The sequence below is a fragment of the Kogia breviceps genome, chromosome 15 (assembly GCF_026419965.1).
Source record: "Kogia breviceps isolate mKogBre1 chromosome 15, mKogBre1 haplotype 1, whole genome shotgun sequence".
Taxonomy (NCBI): Eukaryota; Metazoa; Chordata; class Mammalia; order Artiodactyla; family Physeteridae; genus Kogia; species Kogia breviceps.
The window spans coordinates 66,293,076-66,305,204 of NC_081324.1; the positions used below are offsets into that span (position 1 = coordinate 66,293,076).

Below are 12,129 nucleotides of genomic sequence, written 5' to 3' on the forward strand. Positions count from 1 at the left end.
CATATTATTCTTCCTGCCTAAAACACCTGGCAATTGCCCACTTACCCACCAAGGCTCATCTTCAATGCTCACTCCTACATGAAACCTTCCTGGACCTTCCCCAACCAAACAGAGCAAGTAGCTTGGTACTCTCAGACCCCTGCTCCAACGCCTAGTGTAACATTATGACACCAAATCCCAGGAAGAGGCTCGCAGGGTGCCTGTTGTTCCCTCTGCACTGTGAGCCCCTGAGAGCAGGGACCATGGCTCACAGCATCCCCAGCTAGCACAGTGCCTGGAACACACAGAAAAAGCTGGCTTGTCTTGGCCAGTTGATCTCCACGTTCAGCTTGGAATGCTCTTCCTCCTGCCCTTTACCTGGCTTATTCTTACATTATCCTTCAGGACTCAGCTAAATTCCACCTCCTCCAGGAAGTCACTGCTGGCTACGCTGGCATGGCTGTTCTTGCCAGGTGGCCTATGGCACCACATCCTCCCTTCTCACAGCACTTACCATGTTTCACTGTTGTGGCTTGTTTAATAGTCTGCCAAGCCTACCTGATTTTACACTTTCATGAGGTCTTGGACCAGGAATGTCTTATTCACCTTGTATGCTCAGCATCTAGCATAACAACTGGCTGGGTAGGCACCTGATAAATTTTTGTTGAATGAGTAAAAGGATACCTTTCAAAGACCTAATCAAGAGTGGCAGAAAATGATCATTTTCTTGGACTATGTTTAGACTTCTTCTGGAAGACTCTTTATAGCTTATACATTGTGGGGCAAAACTGGAGACCATGAATGAAAACACTCAATGACAGATTTTACATCAGCAGATTCCTAAATATTCTGAACATTCTGCCATGAAGAACAGTCAGCAAGGTCTCCAATTAACTGAGATAAGAGAATAAGAATCATCCCCTCATTTTAACCAACAAGGGAGAACAATGGAAAAGTCACTGAGGCAGGGGAGGGGACCCCTCGCAAGCTCACCTGATGCGCAGTTCTCTTAGCCGGCCCCTTCGGGTCCAGGCATATGAGGGATGATACTGTACAGGGTGCCTGGCCCTAGGTATCTCATTCCAGATCCCAGAAAAGGCAGAAGACTTCTTTTTGGACATTATCTTTGGAGAATAAGGTTTCTTAACTGCACCATCCCTTGAAGACCTTAAATTTGAGGAGTAAGGGAGAAAGGAGAGAATCAAATTATCTCTGCATGTGACGCAAATACTTTTTAACATACAAGTGAAATTAAACAGATAAGCTCATTGAGACGGAATGATAATAACTCCCCTTCAAGGACAATAAGCAGCCCAATCTCTGACAGAAATACCCACCCTCTCTGGAGGGGGGTACTGCTGGCTTGGCTCTAAGCAGGAGCTATAGAGCTGGAGGGTACCTTGGAGTCATTAGTCCTAACACACTCTTTTTTAATGTGTCATTTAACGCGAATCATTTACAAATTGGAAACAGGTTCCTTTACGTAAAAAACGAGGAATGATTTTCAGATTATGTGACAACTATAACAATATGAAACTACACACTTTTACTAAACACTAAACTTATGACTTTTAATCCCATTCCAGAAACATTAAGAGATCATCTTATTGGTATGAACTCAAGATATTTTTAAAAATATATGTCAGAGATCTGTCTGCAGGAAATACCTAGAGGCAACAACATCCCATCAGCAATAAGCAAACCGATAGCTCAAATATTGTTTGTAAAATACCACTGCCAACTAGTATTCCAAGTAATGGGCCCTAGGAAAGCAGTCTCTAAAAAAAAATAAAACAAAACAAAACAAAATAAAATAAATTACCATTGCCAACTAAAGAGGAAACAGCAGTCCTTGAAAATATAGCTGACTTTCAGGTCTGAGACAAGGAAAATACAAGATGAGCCTGGAATATCTTAATGGGTCAAAAAGTAAAGAAATGATCAAAGAATGACAGGGGTGTGTCAAAAGGACACAGGAGCCAGCTTGAAAGGGCTCCCACTGGCCAAATATGGGACAATTTCGGCAGTAATCGATTAAAACCCACCAAATAAAATACGAATCCACAAAATACTGATATAAGTAAATGAGTAAATAAATACATGAGGGAGAATGGAAAGCTCTACTTTGCAGTAGAATGCAATTAATAAACTTTTAAGAACCATCACAGTAGCAACTGATTCAGACAAGAATCATCAATGGATGTAAAAACAAGTGGGTGCTAGTTTGATGAGAAACAGGCTATTAATGTAGTTTCAAAATATCTCGCCACAAGATACTTATTCATTTCTTTATAGTGGAGAAACCTGGCAGACATCATCTTAACCAAGTGATAAAAGTGAACATCGGGCTTCCCTGGTGGCACAGTGGTTAAGAATCCGCCTGCCAGTGCAGGGGACATGGGTTTGAGCCCTGGTCCGGGAAGATCCCACATGCCGCTAAGCAACTAAGCCCATGTGCCACAACTACTGAGTCTGCACTCTAGAGCCTGCGAGCCACAACTACTGAGCCCACGTGCCTAGAGCCCATGCTCCACAACAAGAGAGTATGCCACGGTAAGAAGCCTGCGCACCACAAGGAAGAGTAGCCCTGGGATTCCCTGGTGGCTCAGGGGTTAAGAATCCGCCTGCCAATGAAGGGGACACAGGTTTGAGCCCTGGTCCAGGAAGATCCCACAAGCCGCGGAGCAACTAAGCCTGTGCGCCACAACTACTGAGCCTGCGAGCCACAACTACTGAAGCCCGCGTGCCTAAAGCCCATGCTCCACAACAAGAGAAGCCACTGCAATGAGATGCTGGCACACCACAACGAAGAGTAGGCCCCGCTCGATGCAATTAGAGAAAGCCCACACACAGCAACGAAGACCCAACATGGCCAAAAATAAGTTTAAAAAAAAAAAAAAAAGAGTAGCCCCTGCTCGCCACAACTAGAGAAAGCCCACGCACAGCAACGAAGACCCAACGCAGCCAAAAATAAATAAATTTTTTTAAAAAGTTAACATCAATGGTAATAGGACCAAATCTCCTGCTACTGATGCACTGAGAACACAGCATCACTTCTGCGAAATTCCTGCCAAAAATGCACAATCTGAGTTCAGTCATGAAGAAACACTGAACAAACCCAAACTGAGAAATATGCATAAAAGGTAAGTGATCTGAACTCTTCAAAAATGCTTAGGTCGGGCTTCCCTGGTGGCGCAGTGGTTGAGTCTGCCTGCCGATGCAGGGGACACGGGTTTGTGCCCTGGTCCGGGAAGATCCCACATGCTGTGGAGCGGCTGGGCCTGTAAGCCATGGCCACTGAGCCTGTGCGTCCAGAGCCTGTGCTCCGCAACGGGAGACGCCCAAGTACCACAAAAAAAAAAAAAAAAAAAAAAAAAAAAAAATGCTTAGGTCATGGAAGATAAGGAAATACTGAGAAATATTTCCAAATTAAAGGGGACTAAAAGTACAAAATGAACAAAAAGGGAAGTTTTTCTTACATTTTGTTGTTTTCTTTTTGCTATAAATAACATTTTTGGGACAACTGGCTTCAACTTACTCTCAAATGGTCCAGGCGAGGGGGGAAATATAGATATAGTTGATTCTCATTATTTGCGGTAAGTTCTATAAAGTCCATAAACATTGAGTTAGTGAATATACTGAACCATAGTCCCTAAGGGAAAATACATGGTTAGGTTCCTGCCAGTCTTCAAAAACATTCTCATCAACTAATCAATACAGAACCTTGCTTTATGTGTACTTCTGTTTAAAGACACCTTATTTAATGCATATAGTGTGTCATTAAATTGAACTCACGGCCAACAGCCCTGTAACTCATGCCTGGACAAAGCTCACACCTAACATACACTTTCTTCATAAAGTACATCACAGCATTCCTGCACTTAAGAACACTAGACAGAACTTCAGCACTATGCTTGGGGGCCACTTTAAATAGCAAAACTGTCAACAAAAAGCACAAAACTGTGAAAACGGGGTACTACACAGACTGGGAAAAGGACCCTTGCTTAAAGTATGAGCTGACACAAAAAGGCAGAACACTGCCTTGTTTGACCTCAGCTGGGAGCATGTGCATCAGTGAGTAAAATGTTTTGCCCCTCTGCACATGTCCACAAATGAAATGAAAATGCTGAGACAGAGAGAGAGAGAGAGAGAGAGAGAGAGAGAAACAAACAGGCAGACAGATGAATGTGGTAAAATGTTAACAACAAGAGAATCTGGGAGAAGAAAGGTTCTTTGTCCTATTCTTGCAAATTTTCTCTAAATTTGAAATTATTTCAAAATAAAACAAAAATTTTAAAAATAAGACTTTCATCCCACTCATTTTACTTTCTTTCTTTTTTTTTTTTTTTGCGTACGCGGGCCTCTCACTGACGTGACCTCTCCCATTGTGGAGCACAGGCTCCAGACGTGCAGGCTCAGCAGCCATGGCTCACGGGCCCAGCCACTCTGTGGCATGTGGGATCCTCCCGGACTGGGGCACGAACCCGCGTCCCCTGCATCGGCAGGCGGACTCTCAACTACTGCGCCACCAGGGAAGCCCCATCCCAGTCATTTTAAAATAAAAATGAAAGCGGCTCTAAAACGTTAGGAGCCTGTGAAACAGCAAATTCACGGAAGGTATGCAGGGACAGTGCCCTCTTGAAGCCCTGTTACATAATCAAATAGGTAGTCAGACTGGGAAGCCCATGCCTAAAGTCATCCCTGCCCACTGCTCTCTCCTTTCATCAGACTGAGCTCCTCCTCACCAGCTGCTGAATCAAGCAGCAGATGAACTGTTTATAGCTCTGGAAATTTAAAGACCATAAAGATACTAACATTGGTGTAAGTCAGGTGGCCCCAGAAATCTAAGTTATTCTAACACCTAAAGGAAGAGATCACAAACTGAAACCACAGATTTGTCTATGTACATCTGTGCCTGTTTCCCATCAGAAGACCTCTTGATGATAGGGACCATTTTTATCTGCTAATATATAATACTGAGCCCCTAATATATTGCCAGGCACTCATAGTAGGTAGGCATATAAAATTTGTTAAATTGGTCTTCCCTGGTGGCACAGTGGTTAAGAATCCGCCTGCCAATGCAGGGGACACGGGTTCGAGCCCTGGTCCAGGAAGATCCCACATGCCGCGGAGCAACTAAGCCCGTGCGCCACAACTATTGAACCTGCGCTCTAGAGCCCGTGAGCCACAACTACTGAGCCCGCATGCCACAACTAGAGCCTGCATGCCTAGAGCCCGTGCTCCACAAGAGAAGCCACCGCAATGAGAAGCCCGTACACCGCAACAGAGTAGCCCCCACTCGCCGCAACTAGAGAAAGCCCATGTGCAGCAATGAAGACCCAATGCAGCCAAAAATAAAATAAATAAAATAAAAATATATAAATATTTTTAAAAATTAAATTATGGAACAGAAGAAAGGCAGAATGATGGAAAGAAATATGAAACAGAAGGCACTTCAAAAACAGTATCGGAATCCAAAAATCATGAAGAATGGGGGAGGAGAATAAAAACATAGGAATACAATTTTTTTTTAATGTCAATAGGAGGACTATGATTAGCCAAGAAATACAGAAAAATGGAAGTGAGGAGAAAGACAGAATTTGAAAATGTTCATCCAAAAGTGACAAGGGGGAAAGATGATAACTTTAATTTGAGGGACTTCCCTTGGTGGTCCAGTGGGTAAGACTCCATGCTCCCAATGCAGGGGGCCCAGGTTCCATCCCTGGTCAGGGAACTAGATTCTGCATGCATGCTTCAACTAAGGGTTCGCATACCACAACTAAGATCCCATGTGCCGTGTCCCAGCACAGCCAAAATAAATAAATAATTTTAAAAACTCTAATTCGAAAAGATACATGTACCCCAATGTTCACAGCAGCACTATTTACAATAGCAAATACATGGAAGCAACCTAAATGTCCATCGACAGATGAATGGATAGACAAGATGTGTATATTCCATATACACAATGGAATATTACTCAGCCATAAAAAAGAATGAAATAATGCCATCTGCAGCAACATGGATGGACCTACAGATTATCACACAAAGTTAAGTCAGACAGAGAAAGACAAATTTCATATGATACACATGTGGAACCTAAAAAATGATACAAATGAACTTACAAAACAGAGACAGACTCACAGATATAGAAAACTTACAGTTACCAAGTGAAAGGGGGGGTGGGATAAATTAGGAGTTTGAGATTAACAGATACACACTACCATATAAAAAATAAACAACAAGGACCTACTGTATAGTACAGGGAACTACATTCAATGTCTTGTAATATCCTACAATGGAAAAGAATCTGGAACAGATATATATATGTATGACTGAATCACTTTGCTGTACACCTGAAACTAACACAACACTGTAAATCAACTATACTTCAATTTTAGAAAAATTAGAAAAACAAAAAAGTGCCAAGGGGAAGGCATGCACTGACCAATTCATTTAACTGTTTACTTGGCAGGTGTATCCCTTAATGTTTCTTTATTCACTCAGTATCAAGGACTGAGTGAATATATGCTCAGCAACATAGCAAGGCCAGAGGTTACAAAGACAAATATGTATTCAATGTGTTTCTCATGTCTTACAATGAGAAAACAAGACATCGATAGCTTACAGCAAGCACAGGACACTGACACACCCAATATCTATAAAAGACAGTTTCTCAAGAGCTTATGGTGTATTGAGATGACAATGAGAATACCAATCGTTAAATGCTAAGAAAAAGGTAAATTTAGGGTGTTATAGGAACGTACACACTGGGTGGGAATAGGGTGGTCAGAAGAGGCTTCCTGGAGATCATACTAGAGTTGAGTTTGGAAATATGAGTAGAAATTAGCTGGGAGTAGGGAACTGGAAAGAGTTGGGTGGGAATACTTGGCACGTGCAGTGTAGAAGGAAAGTTCACGGAGAGTCAAGGAACTCCAAGGAGTCCTATAGGACTCACAACAAGGGATCTCAGATTGCTTTACAGCAGAATACCTAGGGAATTCATTCCCTTCTCAAGGCTCCCCAACCTAAAGCTGCAGAGTATTTGAGGAAATAGAGCTTCACTTTAAGGTCATGGTTAATTTGCTTCAGAAGATGAAGTAAGGCAGGCCTGACGAGTACTCTGTGGATCATTGGTAAATACTGTCAGGGTGTTGATTCAGCTTTCAAGGATGGATCCCTCTTCTGTAGGATCAGCAGGGATAGGACCTCAGCAGCTATGCTGGGAGCTCCATGACCGTCCTCCAAGTCTCACTTGATTAGAATAGCAGGAGAAATTTGACTCACGCTGGACGAACCAGATTAATTCTCCCAGGACTGAATTTTGAGCTGAGACACAGTCTGAACAGGAGGTGGGGGGTGAAGCACAAAGATGGCACTGCTCAGGAGGAAGGGTCCAAACATTGCTGAATAGGTCTCTCCAGCTACCTGGCTTCCACCTTGTCCAAGACCTAGTCGATTCTATAAAAAAAATTTCTGTATGTTAGTTAGGATCCTAGGTTTCAAGCAACAGGAACCCAACTCAAATTAGCTGCTGTTATTATAACAACAGGAGTCCTTCAGCAAAATTGATAACCCTTTAGCTAAAACCAAGAAAAAAGAGAGAAAAGACACAGATCACCAAAAGTAGGAATGAAAGAAAGGACATTATCATTGACCCTTCATAAATTAAAAGAATTATAAAGGAATACTATGAACTTTATGCCAACAAGTTAGACAACTTAGAGAAAATGAACACATTCCCAGAAAAACACAAATCACAAAAACTGACTAGAGAATACATAGAAACTCTGAATAGATCTATAACAAGAAATTGAATTAGTAACTAAAAATTTTCCTAAAAACAAAAGTCCAGATCCTGATAGCTTCACTGATGAGTTCTATCAGACATCTGAAAAATAAATGATACCAGTACTCTATAAACTCTTCAGAAACAAAAGTGGTCAGAACACTTCCAGAATCCTTCTTTTAGGCCAGTATCACACCCTGATGCCAAAAGCAGACAAGGATATGACACACACACACAAAATATAGACCAATATCTCTTGTGGCTATAAACACAGAAATGATCAAAAAATATTAGCAAACCAAATCCAACATACAAAAACCATATAACAAATAATATGACCAAGCTGGATTTATCCTAGGAATACAAAGCTAGTTTAACATCTGAAAATCGATTAATGTAATACACCTTACTAATAGATAAAAGGACAAAAACCATATGATCATTTCAATAGATGCCAAATAAATATCTGACAAAACCCAACACCAGTCATGATAAAAACTCTCAAGGGTCCCAAAAGACAACAGATGACATACTAAACACAGGATAATTTGAGGATGGCATATTAACAAAAGGTATGGGTGTAGATGAACCACTAGGGAAAGTGCAGGAACCTGAAGCTTGTGAAAGTGAAGGTGGTACCACCTCTAGGCCCAAAGGGATAAAAGAGAGAATAATCACTAGAATCCAGGAAAGTCATACAAAGTCTGCTACCTTATGAGGTACTGTGGGCTTCAGCGGAGGGACACAGCTAACCCAAGGCATCTTGCAAGGAGGGAGCCAAGGGGATAAATAGTCTGGCCTCACTCTCCTCTCTCCCTCCTCACTATCTCCTGCCAGAGCACCTCTTTGGCCAAATCCAATGGGAAGCACTGGATACACGAGTGGAGGTTAGATCTGGATGGTTATATTGAAGACAGCCAGCACAAAGAGGTAATTCCCTAGCTCACGTACTTCAGAAGAATTCTGAACCAGAGCCGCAAGGACTAGAACGGGTGTCTCAAATTGTTAGCTCTTCCTGCTTCTCTCAGTGTGCTGACCTGTGTAACTCCTACAGTATAGGGTCGCCTATTGCCTATGCAGGGTGGAGATTGAAACAGCTGTCACAGCAACCCATTAGGTGGGTCTCTCTCTCTCTCTCTCTTTAATACCTGTCTCGGCCTTAGAGGAGAACTTCTGATTGGCCCCATGCACTCACATGCACATCCCTGAACCAATCCCTCTTAGGGGGCAGGATACTCATGAAGGGCCAGCTGCAAGTCAGAGGCCCGCCACTGTTGAGTCTGAGGTTTGTTAGTCAACTGCAGTCTCCTTCTTATAAACTCCCTCCTTTTTCCTAGGCAAGCCATAGTTGGGAGTCTCCTATTTGGAATCAAAAGAACCTTAAAGCAGGCTGAAACCAATCATAATCAAAAGTAGGAGAAAGATATACTAGCTAGCCTCAATGTTATAACTTCTCAGGAAAATCATCCTTATTTCAGCTCAAAGTCAAAATTTCAATGATAGATATCTCCACACACTCAAAATGGATTTTGACTGTAACATAAAGTATGAAATGTGCATTATATGCTATACTCTAGATGAGAAACCCAAAATACCGACAAAATACTGTTACCCAAAATTCCTATCTCACTACTCATGATTTAGGAAAAAACTACTTTTAAAAAATTTATTATTTTCACACATAAAATATTTACAGGCTTTTATATGGGCCATAGTTTCAGTTATCTTTTTTGTCAAGTCCCATCACTCACCTGGAATCAACCTTCCTCTCCATTCTCCGCTTTAATCCCTTTTTGATGAAAATTCAACCAGTGGCTTGATACACACTTCTCAGTGAGCAGATTCTTCATGAATCAAAGTCTTTTATTTTCCTCTTCTAACTATAAGAAAAAGTAGAATGAGAGAAATTTACCTGAAGCCTCTAAGGAGCCACATTTCTCAACAGCTACACATCAGCTTCTAGTCTCCTGCATCCCTTTTTTTTTTTTTGCTGTACGGGGGCCTCTCACTGTTGTGGCCCCTCCCGTTGCGGAGCACAGGCTCCGGATGCGCAGGCTCAGCGCCCATGGCTCACGGGCCTAGCCGCTCCGCAGCATGTGGGATCTTCCCGGACCGGGGCACGAACCTGTGTCACCTGCATCGGCAGGTGGACTCTCAACCACCGTACCACCAGGGAAGCCCTGCACCTCCTTCTTAATTCAACAATAGAAGAACATGGGAAGTCACTGATTTTTTTTTTTTCTGGGCCTCACTGAATGGCTTGCCGGATCTTGGTTCCCCGACCAGGGATCGAACCCTTGCCCTCAGCAGTGGAAGCACAAGAGTCCTATCTACTGGACCTCCAAGGAATTCCTGGGAAGTCACTGATTTAAAAACAAAATTTTTCATTGCACTTTTAAAAGTTATTTTCTAAGAAAGAAAACTGAGAGGAGAGTGAGCCACACTAAAAAGGTTATGACTGACTCATCCACCCTGTTCAGGTGATGCTCCAAGACCTTCAACTTCCCTTCATAAGAATACCAGTAGAGGCCAAGATTTCCTATTCCCCCCCACTCCAAGATTAATATTTATGGTTGTCAATGTTATCTATAAGAATCTTCAGGCAGTTTTTGATCAGTGTACAGTTTTCATTTTCATTTAGTGATAATGTCTACCAATAATATTCATTATGAACTTAATAAATAACATAGTTTTTATTTATTTCTCAGTGCAAAGAATAGCAATGTTGTAGGTTGAATTGTGCCCCCCAGAAAGATATATTGAAGTCCTAACCCCTAGTACCTATGAACGTGACCTTGTTTGGAAACAGCCTTTGCAGATGTAATTAAGATATAAGTTAGGATGAGGTCTTACTGGAATAGGGTGGACCCTTAATCCAATAATGATTGTCGTTTTTATAAAAAGAGAAGAGACAGAGGGACAGATACACACGGAGAGGAGAATGCCATGTGAAGACACAGACACATAAGGAGAACAGCGTATTATGATGAAAGCTGAAATTGGAGTGATGGGTCTACAAGCCAGGGAACACCAAGGACTGTTGGCAACACCAGAAGCTAGAGAAAGGCACAGAACAGATCCTTCCCCAGAGCATTCATAAAGAGGATGGCCCTGCCTACATCTTGATTCCAGATTTCCAGCCTCCAGAACTATGAGATAAAAAAATTTGTTTATTTATTATTTATTTATAAATAAAGCCTCCCAGTTTGTGGGTTTTGTTACAGCAGCCTTTAGAAACTAACATAAGTAGTAAAACAAAGGAGGAAAATTTAAGTATGTGGTGGAGGAAAGCTAACAGGGTGGACACGTCCTGTGTTGAGTAACTCTGATGCATTCATGAGACATTAATTCTAAAAGAATGAAATTACCCCTTATAATCAAGGTCACATATTTCAATGACAATTAGACAAGGAATCAGCCAGAAAAGAGTTTATCCATACAAAATGAATAGCCCTTATTGAGCTCAAACCTCTGTCCTAGTCTTTCCAGAACTACATTCCAAGTAACAAAAGTCACAATTAGTGACTATTTCTGTAAATAAATTAAACTGAAAGATGATTCAAATAGAGATTTTTTTTTTGGTGTGAAATACTGCTATAATAAATGGGTCACTGCCTTAGGTTTAATAATGATGCTATGGAATGTTTTCTGTGGTCAAAGACTCCTTTGACACTCTGTGCCAATGTTCTAATTACTTTACATATCTGCCTTCCCTATTAGGATATAAATTCCAGGGACTTGCCTGGTGGCGCAGTGGTTAAGAATCCGCCTGCCAATGCAGGGGACATGGGTTCGAGCCCTGGTCCGGGAAGATACCACATGCCGCGGAACAACTAAGCCCGTGTGCCACAACTACCGAGCCTGTGCTCTAGAGCCCGCAAGCCACAAGTACTGAGCCCACATGCCACAACTACTGAAGCCCACATGCCACAACTACTGAAGCCCACGTGCCTAGAGCCTGTGCCCCACAACAGACAAGCCACTGATATGAGAAGCCCGTGCACCACAACATAGTCCCCGCTCGCTGAAACTAGAGAAAGCCCACGCACAGCAACGAAGACCCAACGCAAACAAAAATTTTTTAATAAAGAATATAAATTCCATGAAAACAGGAGCCATAACTGATCTCCTCATTACTGTATTTTCAGGACCTAAAACACTGTCTGGAAACTAACAAGTGAGATACATAAATACTGGAAAAACCAGGACATAAGTTTGATCTCAGTAAGGATTTATATGAATATGAACTTATGTCTGAGTTGGAATATACATAATGATAACCAAATATAAAAGACAGCCCAAGAAAAACAAAAATCATTAGGTGTGGACTACAATGTAAACCTAAACTGACCTCCTAAGAT

The 12,129-nt window shown here is 41.9% G+C and overlaps 1 protein-coding gene across 10 annotated transcripts in view; it reads right to left on the bottom strand.

The window, feature by feature from the left end:
• Positions 1 to 12,129, bottom strand: part of SFI1 (SFI1 centrin binding protein) — an 87,372-nt gene that overhangs the window by 64,603 nt on the left and 10,640 nt on the right. For 8 of the 10 annotated variants that reach the window (XM_067014770.1, XM_067014769.1, XM_059040096.2 and 5 more), the window contains exons 2-3: positions 9,520 to 9,648; positions 973 to 1,146 (exon numbers count right to left, since the gene is read on the bottom strand). In XM_067014770.1, the coding sequence (XP_066870871.1) occupies positions 973 to 1,146; positions 9,520 to 9,542 (197 nt within the window). In that variant the 5' untranslated portion in view covers positions 9,543 to 9,648. Of the gene's footprint in view, positions 1 to 972; positions 1,147 to 7,266; positions 7,441 to 9,519; positions 9,649 to 12,129 lie in introns of those variants that run through there. The other 2 variants (XM_067014767.1, XM_067014771.1) reach the window with 2 other exon arrangements.